Source organism: Lycorma delicatula, chromosome 5, assembly GCF_047948215.1.
Source record: "Lycorma delicatula isolate Av1 chromosome 5, ASM4794821v1, whole genome shotgun sequence".
NCBI classification, from domain to species: domain Eukaryota; kingdom Metazoa; phylum Arthropoda; class Insecta; order Hemiptera; family Fulgoridae; genus Lycorma; species Lycorma delicatula.
This window is the reverse complement of record NC_134459.1, coordinates 84268086-84285678: the sequence shown is the minus strand read 5'-3', so window position 1 is coordinate 84285678 and position 17593 is coordinate 84268086. Positions and strand designations below refer to the sequence as shown.

Genomic DNA, 17593 nt, shown 5'->3' with positions numbered 1-17593 from the left:
TACCTTAGCTAACCCAACCTTGTCCTTGATCTTGACTTTTTCCCCTGTTTAGCCTCCGGGAATCATCGTCAGGTATTACTTCAGAGGATGAATGATGATGATACGTCTGAGTGTAGGTGAAGTGTAGTTTTGTACAGTTTCATGTCGACCATTTTTGAGATGTGTGGTTAATTGAAACTCAATCACCAAAGAACACCGGTATCCACGATCTAGTATTCAAATCCGTATAAAAGTAACTGCCTTAAGTAGGATTTGAACGTTGGAACTTTCGACTTCGAAATCAGCTGATTTGCGAAGATGCGTTCACCACTAGACCAACCCGGTGGGTCCTTGATCTTGAACTATATCTGACTAAATTCAATTAAATTTCACTTAAATTAAACAAAGTTATTTCGTAAATAATGTATATTGCAGATTTAACAAAACCCAGACGTTAAGCTTAACCTAACTTAATGTAGTATTAAGTGAAACCCCTGTCATTTTTACCTTAATTTCACTGAAACCAAATTATCATTGCTCGTGAATCGTGCACGAATAAATTAATTTTCGTGAAAAGAAATATCCCAGAGCTCTAGGCAGGACTGTTTAGTCAGTGTCGAAAATGCCAGTTGATTTTGGGCATTGCCGACACTGTCTGACTTCGGTCATTGCCACTAAGATATATAAGTTTAATGTTTACATAATCATCATTTTAAAACCTTGTACCACCATGTACGACGCAGGCTATGTTTGAAACCGTCATTCCGGATAAATTGGTGTGCGTGGTACAATGCATGTATACGGTATTGTAATTTATATAAAATACTAAGTGAAAATTAGCATTCATATTCATGATGTTCGTTTTTGATATTTCTAACTCATTTAACACGAAATAATTTTAGTTTTTCGTTAATTGACAATTGAGAAACTATTACAATACGGTCGTAGTCAGTTAGACTTAAACTTAATTTCTGACGAATAATAAAATGACGATTAATTGTTTATATATATATATATTTCAATTATGGTAGTTTTATAATTTTAATCATAATTATTCCTTTTGAAGATGACAGAATTGTCGAAAGCGCTCGAGGAAATTAAACTGGAATTTGGTAAGCTGTTTTTTTTTTTAATTATATACAAAATAATTTTGTTTTATTCTTTATTTTATAATATTTAGTATGAATATATACATCTCTTTACTGGCAAATCATATTTACTGTACAATATGATTCTCAAGTATCGGAAAGACTATAGGATCTTGTTTTTCTAATGAAATAAAAAGCTGACCTAAAAACTCCTGATTTTGAGATACGGCTGGGGAACGATTTAACCTAAATTTAAGTTACTAACGCTGAAAAATGTTGATTAGATGATTCATTTCCTGTAATTTAAAAAAATTCTCAATATATTATAAGTTTAAATCGATAAAAAATATTGTTCAGCTTGTGGACATAATAAAATATATTTTTTAAATTGGAAAAAAGGTTTATTGGTCGGTTTATTCACTTAATTTACATAAATTAGCTAAAATTTTTATTTTCTTCGTTTACCAACGAAGAAAATAAGTTTTAGTAGGCATAAAGTTTTCAAGCTCAAATTTCGTTTAGATTGTTATTAGAGTAATTAATTTTACTGAAAAATTTTGTGTTTCCAACATTATACTAATATCGTCTTTACGCTAGAGTCTGAGGTAAATTTTTCGGTCGTTGTAACTACAAAGCGAAGCGTTTTGAGATCTATATATTTACTAATTTCGTGAATGAGAATAACACGTTCCTGATTTACCTTTGTTCCTGTGTGATGAAACGAAAATGTTCGTTTTGCTATTAAAAAAGTAGGAAGTGAGAAATAAATTGATGCCTTGAGCAAGTAAAGACACTTAAGCTAATCTTATTAGTTGTTTTTATTTTTTATTTTTATGACAAAATCGATTTTTCTAAGGAATACATTTCATTAGCGATAAAATTTGAAATAGTTTTTATTGTTCATTTTGGTATTTTATTGCATTGTTTGTATTATATATTTTTTGTCCTCATCATAGGACGATAAGTTTGAAAACTATTAAAAATATTGATCCTTTTCACGAAATTTTGTGATCGCAGTATTTTCTTTAAATCTCAAATTTGGATCCTTTTTATATCAAAAGGCTGGGATTTTTTTTTCCAAAAGAAATTATTTTCTGCTCAGTAATCTAATTTTATTTTATGAAAATTCCATAGTTGTTAATCTGTCAGGATTAACGTATTACAGATTTGCGATTGATAATTAGCGTGCAGATGTAGTGAAAGTGTTAGTATCATTTCTTACCTGTAATAGGGCCAAGGCAAAATTTTGTATTTTACTTTTTTACCGAGAAATACTTTGTTATTAAAAAAAGACTTATCTCTAATTTGTGATATATGTAACCTTTGTGACGTATTATGAGAAGCAGTAAAAAAAAAACTGTGTAGTCTTGTCGATGTAAGGTTGTATCTAGCGTTTAAAATTAATTAAGCTAACATTGGAGTAATTCCTAGATTTTAAAATCGGTGTTTAGATATTTCGAAAACTAAAACGACGTTCGCTTGTAGATGTATACCCGTAAAAATGTGGTCTTACATCTACATTTTTTTTTAATTGCATTGTTCCTGCTAGTTTAAATAAACTGAAATTCAAAAGTTATATCTACGGTTATTATTTATTTATTTTATTCAAATCGTTACTTAACATTTCTCTGATTAAAAATATCTAAATTTGACCTATGATGTAATAAGAAAATTTCATTTGTAAAACAGACTTCAGTAAAAGTAAGATATTTTCAGTGTTTTACGTACGTAATTTTTTTTATCTGCTCAAACCGCAAACTTTTCCCGAAATTACCGATTTTGATTTTCGTTTTGTAGAGAAGTTTTGTTTGTGGTCTTTATATAATATTTTTCTTCACGTAACTAAAATGATTGATTTTTTTAAAAACAATGTACCTAGACGGATGTGAATATATAATTTTTTTTCATAGTAACTTAATGTTAGTTTTACAACGTGATGATAATAGCCTAATACCATTATGATATTCAGAGTATTTTCAGGGGAAAATTCAAGAGAGTTAGCGCGGTAAAGTACATATTCCCGTATCCCAGACTGCTTTGATAGCTGTTTGGGATACGACGTTTACTTCTCTTATTATGGTTTCCCAGCCTTCCTTTTCTTATTTTTATCAGTGTACATCTTTTACGCCTTTTTGTTTCAGTGGACGGTTTTGTTTCATATTTTTGTAAGTGTACTCACATTTTAAAGTGAAACCAAAAATGTAAATAAAAATGGTAATAATAATAATACCCACTTTAAAATACCGCTCGAAAAACTAATCAAGTAGTACATTTTCAGTTTTTAAAATTGTTCCCAAATTAACGGTTAATGAGAGAGTTGTTTTTAATCTAGTGCCGGCGTTGAAACTTTGAGAAGATAGGAAAAAGTATTAATTTTGTAATGTTTAGTGTATTCTTTTTTAAGTCAATTTTTATTAAAATTAAAGAAAAACAGTGACATATCGACTACCTATCAGGTTTACGTTACGCATTCCGATATATTTTTATTCATTAATTAGTTTTCCTATAAAATATTGTAGTAATGTTTTTAAAAAAATCCTTACCAGTACTGCCTGCTTTTTCGATTATTTAGTTCTAATCGATAATCTACACTTTTATCTTTAATTTGAAACCATTACCAGAAAAATCAAATAAAGGGAACAAAATTATTATGAAAGAAAACATGCATGCTTCCTGTTTATATAATGATGATGTGAATCTGACCTTATCTGTTTGTTTTTTTTAGTAGATTTCATAAGAAAGCTACTGTAACGGGTACCATGATTCGACTTCCGGAAAATCTCGACATATCTTTGCGTTTCACATCCCTAAGACTCTAAAACCAACGTCAGTTCAAAGGTTTATACATACATTTATATATATATATATATATATATATGTTTCACTTTGTTGTGGACGCGATAGCTGCCTTAATTTTGCTCCAATCACCTTCAAATTGATACATAGAATATGACTACCCAAACTTTCGGTCGAGTTCGTTAATGGGAAAAATCGGACCATGGGAGTGGAAATGGGGGGCTTTTTTGATAAAACGATATATCGCTATAACTTTCTTATTAAGTAAAATATCAAATTCGTTTAAAGTTCTTACTATTCTTTGGATAAGGGTCTAAAACTTATATAAGTAAAGCTTTTTTATAGCACCAACCATTGACCCAGGAGGTGGGAAAAAATAGAGGTTTTAAAGACAAAAAACATACCTCCCTTATTAGGTACAGCATCGAATCGGTTTAAAGTGGTCTTTAAACCTCCAAGCATTACCTAAATCTTTTGTCTGAAACAATTTTTGATATGACCATCCTTTACGGCAAGGGGTGACCAAAATGTTGGTGGAATTGTAAGAAGACGGGGCTTTTTGTGTGCCAAACATATGAAACTCTTTTCACATCCAACCATTGTCGTATTGAGTAAATTTGAAGTTTTTCTTAACTTTAAGGTGGAAATCTTTTTTATCCTCTACTTAGCACCGGTGAAATCTACCTCTGCTTTCCGGCGTGCCGAAAGGGATTTTTTTCATTTAGTTGTAATTATTCTAAAATATGTAGAATTTTAAATTATAAATATTTGTTAGGAACGCGAAAAAAATTTAATTAATTTTACCTTATCAATTATTTTTAATTTAGCTGTAGTTATCCATGTAATCTGACCGTATCTTAGTGATTTTCGGCACAAATTTTGTTATTTTTATTTTAAAACGAAATTTATTTTATTTTCTTTAAAAGTGTGAACTTTTAAATACAGTATCTTTTTTACTTTACTGAAAGCTTACATCTTGAAGAAGTAAATAATTAGGCTATTTTATTGTACGCCCAGAAATAGCGGTATGGAAGTTACTCAGTTTCTTATGGTAGTATAGAACAGTTTTCCGGGAAAAGTTAATGTACTCTTTAATGTTTGATGTAACATCTTAATTACAGGTTATATAATGGATTATAATAAGCGTGTCATTTTTGTATTTGTTAGAATATCTGCACGATTTAACTTTGAGTTAATTCAGAAATTTTAATCAAAAAGTTTAATCTGTAAACTTCGGTCCAATTTGGGCATATTGACACCTAAGGAACCCAAAAAAACCGGATGAAAATTTTCGGGATGTTAGTTCGTATCTACGTGTGTGTGTGTTTGTGTGTTATTTTCGTTGTTGGCCTCTAAATCACCCTATATTTCCAGAATTACTGAACCGATTTTGACCAAACTTGGTCAGATTACTTTTTTTAGGGGGCTTTGATGCCATCAAATTTTCAACTTTAAAAGGTCAAGGGAGTGAAGCTGTAGAGCAAGATCAACTTTATTATCTCGAGATTTCGCCTAATTAAGGTCATATTTTTCTTAGGCTCATTTGTTAACAATATCTGCAAAAAAACCTTTTGAAAAATCGCACTCCCGCCTTAAAAAGATGCTCTAAATTACTGCTATGTTTGAAGTGAGCGGTAGAAATAAATAAATTAATAATATTTAAAGTTAAAAAAGTAACTAAGTCTGGCTGTGTGTCGAACTCGATCGCCCGATTGATTTGGTACCTGGTGCGTTAAGTCTTGCGGCTACACCAATCTGCCGACGGTACAAACGAAATTTAGTTCTATGTAAGTTGTGAAAGTACATTAGTTTAGTTACTGCCGACCGTCGCCACAAGTACCGCCACATCCGTGCGAATTAAATACGGTATGCACACGCACTTTAGTTAGAATCATTGAGTTAAATAAAGAAAAAATATTATATTTAAATAAAATGATAAATATTTAAAATCAAACCGTGCATCAGAAACAACCCAAGTTCAACTGTGTTATCAGCTTTTTTTAATACATCTGGATTGTGGTATAAATGAATTATTTCTTCATAATAGAGTAGTTGAGAATCATCATTGGTTATTTATTTTAAAGTTATATACTTAATTTTAATTTTGTCGTATATCTTTGTTTAAGACATCTTATATCTATTTCTTTTACCCGAAACTGAAGCTTCTCGCGGATCTTTAATCTTCTTTCAGAACGGGCTACATGAATTCCTATTTCCAACCTTTTTTCTCCTACGCATATCTCGTATGTCATACTTTTCTTTTTCTTTCCTAAAACTTTCGGTACAAGTAGAAAAAAAACATAAAGTCTATAGTTTTTGTTACGTCTCTGTATTTTGTTCATTCGTATTTTTAAGGCGACTTGATTTGATTAATTTTAAAGAATAGACGACTGATTTGTTAATTATTTTCAGTGCTTTATATTTTCATATTATGGGATACTTTTAAACAAAATTCTTTGATGGAAAAATGTGATAGGTATCTTTATTTCTTGTCGATTGGAATTCGTTATTCAATCTACAGTTGTAGAACTTATAAAAATAATATTTCATCGCTCTGTATGTTGCTGCCGATTTATTGTATTGGTGATTTTTAATTATTCTCATCTTTTTCCTGTTTAGCCTCCGATAATTACCGTTCAGATAATTACTTCAGAGGATGATATGTATGAGTGTAGTCTTGTACAGTCTCAGTTCGACCATTTCTGAGAGGTGTGGTTAATTGAAACCCAACCACCAAAGAACACAGGTATCCACGATCTACTATTCAAATCCATGTAAAAATACTAGGACTTGATCGCTGGAACTCTCGACTTTCAAATCAGCTGATTTGGGAAGACGAGTTCACCGCCACTACACCAACCCGGTGGGTCGTCTTTTTCTGTCAAAAGTTTTACGTGAATAAGTGTGATTTTATGTATTGACTTCGGACTTTTTCGTTTATTCGTATTCGTTTGTATTGCATGATTTTTTAAACGTAAGAAACTATTTTACCATTTTCTATATATATATATATATATATATATATATATATATATATATATATATATATATATATATATCGGAGAGGCGAGGAGATTTGTCAGGGATTCAACGTTTTGTGTTTCACTCACTTTTATTATTACAAGTGGAGAATATATAAGACTATAATAAAGCTCAACCAATAAAAATGAGTAGACAACTCGTACAATGAAACAATTACAAATGATAACCATCACCCATCAATAACTCAGCAGTACACGAACCATAATATAAGACTAATTCAATTTAGAATTCAAATAATATTAAAACAACTTGCGATAGACCGAGGCTCAGGGAAATAACGAATTCGCGATCACCAGGACGTCTGTTCGATCTGGGTTCCAAAGCAAGACTGACTTTTCTCAATATTCTCAAATAATATGCCCACTGCATATTTCCCTTTCCTTATTAATTTTATGATACCCCTATCGTCCTGGGATCCCGACTACGTTGACAACCATGTGCCTACCTAGGCCTAAGCCTACCGCAATAAAACAATTTAAACCTTATTCTACCAAATATTACAAGTAATAGTACATTTCTTAAAACTACTAAAAATACAGATATTCTAAAGAATGTTCTCATCGTTTTGTCGGAAGATACTCCACTGTACTTTATTCTCCGACATATATATAAATATTTATTTTAAATATTCTCTTAGTGTTTTCTCTTCCGTACTTCATTTCATACATTTTGTACGGTGTCAGACATTGTTTCCACTATACTATTTGCATAGAAAATACTGAACTGTTCCATTTTACATAAAATGAAAAAAATTCCCTGCAAATAGAATTGTGATAATATTAATTCACAATACCTTGAAATTATTATAAGTTATTTTTTCTAGTTAAAAAGCATCATTATCTTGCTTTACAATGTACACCGATCTATAAACTCTACACATTTTTATTTATAGCATTGTAAATCCAAGCAAGCAAGATTACAGGCGTATACTTTGTGGTAATTTACGAGTGTCATCTACCTAGTGACTGAAATTCAGAAAGAGTTTAAGTAAAGAGTACGTGCTACAAAAATCACAGAAGAAGAACATTTAAGTGAATTGAGACGAGTAACCTTCTTAAAATCAGAGGAGCATTTCCTAGCAGGATACACACCGGCATGACTGTTATAGAAGTTTTTAAATAGATTACGTTGGCAGATGCAAGGAGATTCTGTTCGGATGAAGAATCGAAGACGATGTGACCTGAAAGGTGTAAACTGTAATTGTAGCAGTCAAAATTTCGATCGACCATCTTCTGCGTAATCCAGAATATTGAATTAAGAAATATATAAATAAACGATGAGTCTGTTACTACTTTTTGACGAAGAATTTTTTATGTTTTCTGATATGAAATAATAATAGTTTTTGTCTTTTTACAATTTAATTTTCTTTACCACAAAAAAAATCTGATGAAAAAAATTGAACGCGTCAAAACCGGTTATCGCTGTATACTGTCTGATAGAATTGAAAGACGTTGTTGAATTAATACAATGATCACTCTTTATAACTAAAACCAGAACAGTGGTTATTTTACGTTTCATTGTGAAAAGAAAACCTTTTTTAAATGATTGGTAAAGGAATATTAATCGTTAGTAAAGGAATAAATCGACCTTTGCTTTGATTTTTACATCTGTACACATCGGAAATGTGTACACAGTAGAATCGATATTTGTATTCGTCCGGCCTTCCAGCTGTTCACGATCATTTGTGAGGGGCCGGTATACTACCGTAAAATTTCTTACGCACCTTCCTTTTGCCGAAGTTATAATGACTGATCGCGTTTGGTATGATCGCACAGTACACTTACTGCACCATTCAGTACCCTAGTCCGTTGTACTGCAAAAATGGTATTTGTTTATTCGCACGATTTTTCTCTAGTAATCTATTACTTTTGTCCTTTAATCGAGTGTTATATGTAATGATACTTTAATTGCATGATTTGCCTCTTTTGTTTCGATAAGGAATTAAACTGCTTTTTTAATTTAAAATTCTATTCGTCGATCAATTCGTTCTAATTCTCTTAGTTTTATTTTTTTTTAACATCCTTCATTCATTATATAGTAGATAGAAAAAGATATTATTTACTTCTTGGCACGTGTAATGCAAAAGTCATTGTAGAATATAAAATTTAGATTTTCTTTACTTTTTTTATTTTACATCCTAAATATTGGTGTCTATATTAAATGTAATGTTGATTAGCAAACTTTAAAAATTTTAAAATGATTTATAAATGATGCTTTTAGTGCTTCTGTCCGACATGTTTATTAATAATCGCACGGTAAAATAGAAGTCCTTTGACAAAGTTACATTTTCAGAACAACCTGAACCGTATGAACTTTTTTCTTGTTCCTACGTTTGCGTAGTAAGTTGTACTTAATGTGAATATTTTTTTTGAGTAATATTCATAAAGTTGTGTATATGTAGTAATAAAAAAGAATCAGTAATTAGTTATACAGTTCTATTACTGTTATAAATTTAAAATATATATTGATTAAAAAAATGGTTTACGTGTGGGAGGTGGCTAGTTAAAAATACGTAATTATTTCCTTAATTGTCTGGTTAATTGATCTCCCAAGATCGTTTTGAAAGTCTTAATATTCTTACGTATAAGAATCAAATTAACGGGAAATTTTCACCAATACTTCCTTCCAGATTACTCTTAAAGGAACATAAAGCTTTTGATTTTTTTATCCATTTAATATTTGTATTATTTGTAGCTGGATTTATGTAAAACGGAGTTTGTTTTTACCGCCTCTATAATTTATACTGTCGGTAAACGTGCGTCGAGGCAACAGCGATTATTCCATTAAATGAGAAGGTTGTTTTCTGTATTCATGCAGTTTCTATAGCGATTGTTACTCCTTCTCTTTGGTACTTGAGATTGATTTTTTTAATTTTCAGATGTGTAGCTAGACGCTGCGTCGGCGGGAGGGATGGTATAGTAGGTGAACGAGCTACTGTTTAGGGAGGGGGTGTTTTAAAAATCAATATTGAAGTCTTGTGCAGACTTCCGTCGTACGTCCTTCTCTTGTCACGAGGTGAACCGAACCGAAATGAAGCTACCGGTTATCGAGAGGTGGTGAGACGAGATGCGACGAGTTGGTGGTCGGACGGCTAGCGACCGGCATTCGTCTAGGTACTTCTGCCGGCCGCCACTCTACTACCATCCGATGTTACGTTACTGATCTGTGTATGCAACCGGGTAATTTCAAAACAGGTCTGATGTCAAGAATCAAGAAACAAAGGCCGACCACGGATTGTGAGCGAGTCAAGGAGAAGGGAACGGACATAGAAAGAAGTTGGCGGAGGGCGTGGAAGAGGCCTTAAATTACTCTGTCACCATCGGCCGCTGCCTCTACCGCTCGCGCGGGTCATCCGGCGGGCGGGCGGGCGGTCTCTTGCGAGTTCACGCGCGGCCTAGGTTCACTGACTCTCCTGCCCTCAAGTGGGGGCGCCTCCTCAAACAAACATCTTCTGTTTGATTGATTCTGAATGTATATAGTTGTATTTGTATATCTGGAATAGAATAATAATAAACTCATAGGATTTACAACAGCACTTCTAGTATAATTTTTGTCTTTTCTTCTTAAAATGAATACGTATATATATATATATATATATATATATATATATTCATGTATATATATATATACATATATATATATATATATATATATATATATACATACATTTTCATTTATGCATGAATTCCATCTTATAAAAGATTTTACTTTTACTTCATGGAATAATTTTTCATCACTTTTTACATCAGTATGTTAATCCTGAATACATATTATCTTATTTTTGTTACATAGTGTTATATTGCTGCTTTCAATACTGTTTTTAGATTCATAAAACGTGCAGGCAAATTGTTTGTTCATTCTGGGTAAATTATGTAACCTTTGTTTTTCCCTTGGAACAATTTTAAATTATAAATTTTTGTTTATTTATGCATTTTACTTTTATGTTTTTAGAAGAATGTATGTTAAGCATTGTGATTCTATACTGTGAAAACAATGAAACTTAATGATGTTGATTATTTACAGCCCTTGAATTATGCCTATTTAAATGAACTTTTGCATCCGGTTAGTAGTCGGGTGATTATAACTGTAATTAAATTTACATTGGTCTTTGGAAATAGCTGTTTAAATTCATAAATCCTTACATGGTGAAGATTGATGGTTCAAAGTCTGGCCAAACCAATTATATTTTAATGTTAATGGCTTCTAAAAATTGTCCCTAGCCACTACTTTGTCGTTGGGTTCTAATTAACTACTGAAACACATCATGGCTGAGCAACCCAAGAATGTTAACAACTACAGATATATTTGTTATAAACAAGGGGCACAATTGCACTAAATACAAAGATTACACTTTCATAATATCATGTGAATAAGTGTATGTGTGTGTGTGTGTGTGTGTGTGAGTGAGAGAGAGAGAGCGCGTGCGTGCGTGCGTGCGTGTTAAATGTAATTAAATAATCTAATCACTTTTGGTGGTAGGGTAGTTCTGTTTTAGGCTTATCATTTTTTTTTAGATAAATTCAGAAATGAGTCATGTTTAGTATTATTTAATTTTTTAAGCAAATTTTTTTTAGCATATACTTTACCCAGATGAGATAAAATCATTTACCTCATCTGACTAAGACTGAGTTGTTATCAGATAGTCAGCTGTCCCTATTTAGAGTTTAAAGCAAAAAATATCTTTAGTTCAATTCTATAATTATTTAATTACTTTAATCTTTAAAATTATTATTCCTCTGTCACTTTTTTTTTATTTTACTAACAGTTACTTTTTAACAGTCATAGTAGTTGAGAAAAAAAGAAGATTTTGTTCTCTAAAAATCTTTTGGAATGTTACCTTATTAAGAGAGTGTTACCCTATTACCTGTAGTAAAATTAAAAATATATATGTATTAATGTATGAAAAGAAATTACCTACCTACTTGTTTTCAATTGACATATTCAAGTGTAATAAGAAAAAACTGGTCCAGTGGGATATAGTATTAAAAGTTTCCATAAGTTGTAAACTAATGTTATTGTTACATGATGTAATTAACTCCATTTTTATCAAGTACTGTATTATTACACTATTTCTATCACATCCTGTTTTGACACATTGTCTGATAAGATATAAGATTGAGCTTCAGTAAGCAATAGCCTTATCTAATTTAATTGTATTAAAATTAATATTTTTTATTTATACATAGCCCTATGTTGGTAAATAAATGTAATATATAAGCTGGAGTAGTTTATGAATATTGTAGTATAATAAGCATGTTTTTATATTATTTCTTTATTGTTGCTAAATGACAGTTATTACCAGGTAGAAAAAAAAGTAAATTTTGTATCAAATTTTTTTTCTTGTTTTAATTAAAATAATTGCACTCTTATGGCTATTTAATAGTACTAATTTTTTTTATACATAGTTTTATTAAATTTTAGTCAACTAATCCGAATCCAGTTCTGTCGTGGCAAATTCAGGATATTGGGGGCATTTTATGTATATTTTACTGGTTGTTTTGTATACTTGATTTGTCTGTTGTAATTGGTCCAATTGGAACTTTCATGGAATTGTTAATGAACCGTTCATCAGCTTTTGGAGAATATTTTTAAAATTCATAAAAAGTTCATTTGTTAGTTAAGAGAATTAATTTATTTTTTGTAATGTCGCTAAAAAAATGAATATTATTAGCTAACTTTATAAATAAAATTTAAAGTGCTCCAAGAAAATAAGAGTTGAAAAGCACTCCATTCCAGTGGTGCTTCTGTAAAATTTTTCAGTTTCAGTTGGTCTGTAAATTTGTTCAATTGTAAAGTTACAGTTTTCTGTAAAGTTGTGTAGAATAATAATTAGTTATTTGGATAATTAGGGATTAAATGTTGTAACTAACCCAGTTAGCACACAACTCCTTCCAATCTTGGTGCGTTATGTAAACCACATTACTGCCTCCAGACCAGCATATTCCTCATCATCCGGACTGTCTGCCAGCCATCTTGTACACACAAAAAAAGTATGTCCAACTGTATTTTCATCTCCACAGTACCTACATTCAGTCAAGAGTCTCCTTCACCTATCAAACAGGTAACATGATTCGTATGCCATCGAGTCATCCAAAAATCCACCTCTTCATGACTTTGTTCTATCCAGCTCCTAAAGTCCAGAATGAGCAAGTATATCCATCTGCCAACAAAAGCTCGCTGCCACCTTCCTGCCATCTCCTAAGCAAGATCTCCCTTGCCTCCTAACTTACTCATCCCTTCACTCCTTTCTAACCTTGGATGCAACTCATCCAGCGGGCAACTGCAACCACCAGAGTTTTTTAAGTGCACCAAACTCTATTGAGACCACTTTATTAAATTTAGCTTAAGTTATTGTTTTATTGATGGTACTTTGTTTTCAGTCATGTGGTGTTCACATCAGATTTTTTTTGTTTCATTTTGTTAACAGCAGGATTTATTTTTCTTGTTATCATTTAGTGATGTCTGAGGTGTTTTGAATTGCATCGATAACTTAACTAGTTATATATAATATAAATTAAATACATTAACAATATTAGACAGTATTAGTTTGAAAGATAATGTTTGTATCTGTGAAAAATTAAAAGAAATTTGTCAAGAAATTATAAAAAAATTAGGTCTACAGAAATATAATCATTAGTTAACTTAATAAATGAAATTTAAAGTGCTACAGGAATATTAGTTGAAAAACACTCCATTCCACTTGTGTTTCTGTAAAGTTGTTCAATTTTTATCCTCATTTAATAGTATTCAGCTGTTTTGATCAATAGGCATTAAATGATGCAACTCATTCATTGGGCAACATCAACCAGTTATTTAAGTGTGGCAAACTCTATTGAGATTAATTTATTATATTATTTGATTAAAAAATATAATAAAAATACAATTAACATCGTCAGATTAAAAGTGCAGTTAAAGAATATACTCAATTTATGCAGGTGGCAAATTATAGAAGATGATGAATTTTTAGGGTGGTAAAATTTTAGTTTGATCAATTTTTCCTAACTATGTTTGCTATATTATCTATTTTTGCATTACCCTTTTTTTGTGCAGTAATTTTATATTATTTTCTTATTGCTTTATTTATAGTATTTATTTTTTTAATTATTTTCTTGATTTATCATGATCAGTTTTCTTAATAAATGGTGATAGTTTATAGTTTTTAATTTTTTTATGTTTATTAGAATTTAATTTTCATTAATAATAGAAATATTATGTATGCAATACACTTGTGCTCAGTGCAAATTTTTACTTGGCAGTAGCTGAAGTGAAAGTGACTGTGGAGTTGACTGCATATTGTAGTAGTGCTCATATTGGTTGCTGAGTGGGTGTTTTTATGCAGTACAGCAACACCATGATTCTTCTTTTAATTATGTTCATTATATGTTGTTCTTGTGGAAATAATGTTACCAGACATGTTTATACTTAAAAAATTGTAATCAGGATGTACTAATCTGTATATTGTTGATATTGCAGTGAATTGTATAATAATTTTAATCTAGCTAATTGGTGGAAGAAAATGTGAAAAATCAACCTATTTCTTCATTTACTTATTCTTTTCTATTAAATATAAGTTATGTTTTTTCTAATTTCAAAGGTTTACTTATTTACAGATTTTATATTTGCACAGGTTTCCTGTCATTTTGAAACATGATTTATATTTCTGTTTTGTGTTATATGTCATGCAATTCTTGTTTAAGTTTACTCATAAATTTACTAAATGTTTTGAGTTTGAAAAAATTTCATTTATATGTAGCAAACAACTGTTGAAAAATGAATTTTTTAGTTTGGTAGCTGTTATTTGCGATTAGAATAGAAAAACTTTGCGAAGTGATATCCTTTGAATGAAGAAATATTTTTTTGAAGGATAGTTAACTTTTTTTTAAAGTTCGAAAAGATGTACTATGTGGGCGTAGATAATCAACTATATTTTTTAAGCTTTTGTAAGAATTTTGTGTTATTAATTTAAATTGATACATGGTGGTAAAAGATATGACAACAAAAACATTTTTAATGGAAAAATATTCACATTATGAATAAAGTTGTTTCCTCCTAAATGTTCTAGTATGATTTGTTTACAAGATTTATTAAAAAATAAGTAAAAAATCTGATTAGTTCAGATTGCTTGCAATAGATAACTTTTATTTATTTAAATTTTTTAAATTTATACTGCAGATAAATTGACGATGAAGCATCGTCATTGGAGATCTCTCAATATTTTTTAAGTTGTATTTTAGTACAGTTTCAAATAATTAAATATAATCTTTTAGTAAAGCATTTATTCATTAACTTTGTTTATCTGTGTAACAAAAATGTAATTAAAAACAGATTTCAAAATGTTATTCTTTCTTAATATACAAAAATAACATCCAGATCTTGGAATCATCTACTACTCAAATCATATTCTTATTTCTACGTGTTTAGAAAGTAGGAGGGGATTTTTCAAAGTTACTCAAATGATTATGAAGAATTTAATTACATGATGTGATATAAAACAATTTCTGTGCAGCTTATTACATGAAAATTATCATTTATTTACCCTTTTTGAACTGTCATTTACATTTACCCTTTATCAGATTTTATGATCTGTTGATTAATTTAAAGTTTATTTATTAAATTATAATTTTATTTTTAGTATAAGCAAGAAGTTTAAATACAAAAAAAATCTGATAAGAAGTTTCTTATCAGCAACTTAAAGTATCAGTTATTACACCATTCTTACTATTAAATATTTCTATTGAAAATAACTTGGGAATAGTTTTATTGTTGAGATCAGTTTCATTTATTTATTCAGTTGTTTGCTGTATGTGTTATATTCTGATCCAGTTAGAGTAAAGAGTTTATAAAAATATTTCTAGTAACTTCATTTAGTAATTAAATGATAATAAAGAGATTTTTCCTTTATTACCCCGGACTTATTTTCAGGTCAGCGTTTTAGAGCAAATATTTAAGACTGGTTTATGTAAAAACATTGATCTGAAACGTGGTGATTTTTACCACCCAGATTAAAAACTCCCAATCTTCCAAAATATTTTGAGTTAGACTCTTCTACCATCCAAGGAGGTCTGGGGGAAGTATTTTTGTTTCATGATGTGATTCCTCCATGAGTAGATCATCTTTTTCTTTATCCATTCCTTTTCCTTTATCTTTTATCTTTGTTTTGGTTTTTTGATTACTGTTACTGTATTTCAAACTCCATTTAGGTCTGTGTTGATTGTTTAGGGTTTCTAAGAATTTCTGCATCTTGGATGGAAAGAGTTTTTGTATACCTTTCAATGACTTGCCCCCAATTGTATAAATTCAAGCATTGTAATTGCTCTTTTTTACAAATAAAAATCCATCTAAAGGAAAACTTCATCTTGCATTACTTCATTTTGGTGATCTACAATCAGTCAACTTGTTAAAACGTACACCTCAGTTTTTGTTAATGATCAGGTGGAAGCGTAAAATACTTTCACCTGGATCATTTTATTTTATATTTATTTTTCATATTGATTTATTATTTAATTATTAATTTGGTATATTTTCTATTGAAATTTAATTCATTGTTTTTTTGCTGATCCATTTTTTTACCTTATTGTTGAATATTATTTTTATAAAATCGTTTGGTTGCTTAATTTTTGGATATGTATCTTGTTTGCTTTAAAAAATTATATTTAATCAAAAAAATTAGCTCTGCTATTTTATTCTTATTCCATAAATTTTTTCCTTCATCTTGTTTGCTTTAAAAAATTATATTTAATCAAAAAAATTAGCTCTGCTATTTTATTCTTATTCCATAAATGTTTTCCTTCAAAGAGTTGAAGTGGTGTACTTAAACATTTTTTATTTCTGCATGTAATATTTATTAATGATGTTTCTTCTTAAGTTTTAAATACTATTATAGTTTTCCTTTTTTGTGTTTCAGGTGCCTTAGAAATGGAATGCGGTGGAGGAGGAGGTATAGGGGTCGGGGAGGGAATGGATCGGGATCAACTGAATGGAAAACAGCGCCACCAGTTAAAACACCGAGAACTGTTCCTTTCTCGGCAGGTTGAAACTCTTCCTGCAACACACATTAGAGGCAAGTGTTCGGTAACTTTACTCAACGAAACCGAATCCTTGCTCAGCTACCTCAATAAAGATGTAAGTAAATTAATTATTTTTTATAGTATATTTATTTTATTTTGTTTGCATTATAGGTTTGCTGGACACCAGTCATAATCTTTTATTAATTCTGCAGAACGTTAAGAAAAATTTTCCTTTCAGAACCCTTTGCAAAAATATGAAAAGTTCTTATCTTAAAAATGGAACTGTTAATAATAAATATTCACTGCTGTTAAATCTTTGGCTTTATATGTTCAATATTATACATTGTAGTAGAAGTAGTCTAGTTTTTGACATTTACTGTATTTGTAATCTAGTAAGAGAGAGCTTTATGGTTTATGCTTAATATCTAACAGTATTTAGGATTCTAAAATGAATGTTAACTTGGTTAAAGTGGTAGATTGTTTTATAGTGTTGTTTATTATATTATTGAGATTGGGTCAGTTCTTCTATAATGTTACATTTATTTTTCCTGCGTTGTCAGTGTAAAATCTTCCTTACTTTTTAATTAGAAAGTTTATTATTGAAAAAGTTATAATTTATAAAATATTTATTTTTAGGTTAGATATTATGTAGCCTCTGTTTTTACAGTTGTGTAACAAGCT

General features: G+C 30.1%; 1 protein-coding gene across 2 annotated transcripts in view; it reads left to right on the top strand.

Annotated features, from left to right (window-relative positions):
- MTA1-like (metastasis associated 1-like) overlaps positions 1-17593 on the top strand; it is a 297677-nt gene that overhangs the window by 223911 nt on the left and 56173 nt on the right. For both annotated transcript variants that reach the window (XM_075366552.1, XM_075366551.1), the window contains one exon: positions 16810-17027. In XM_075366552.1, coding sequence (XP_075222667.1) covers positions 16810-17027 — 218 coding nt within the window. The remainder of the gene's footprint in view (positions 1-16809; positions 17028-17593) is intronic.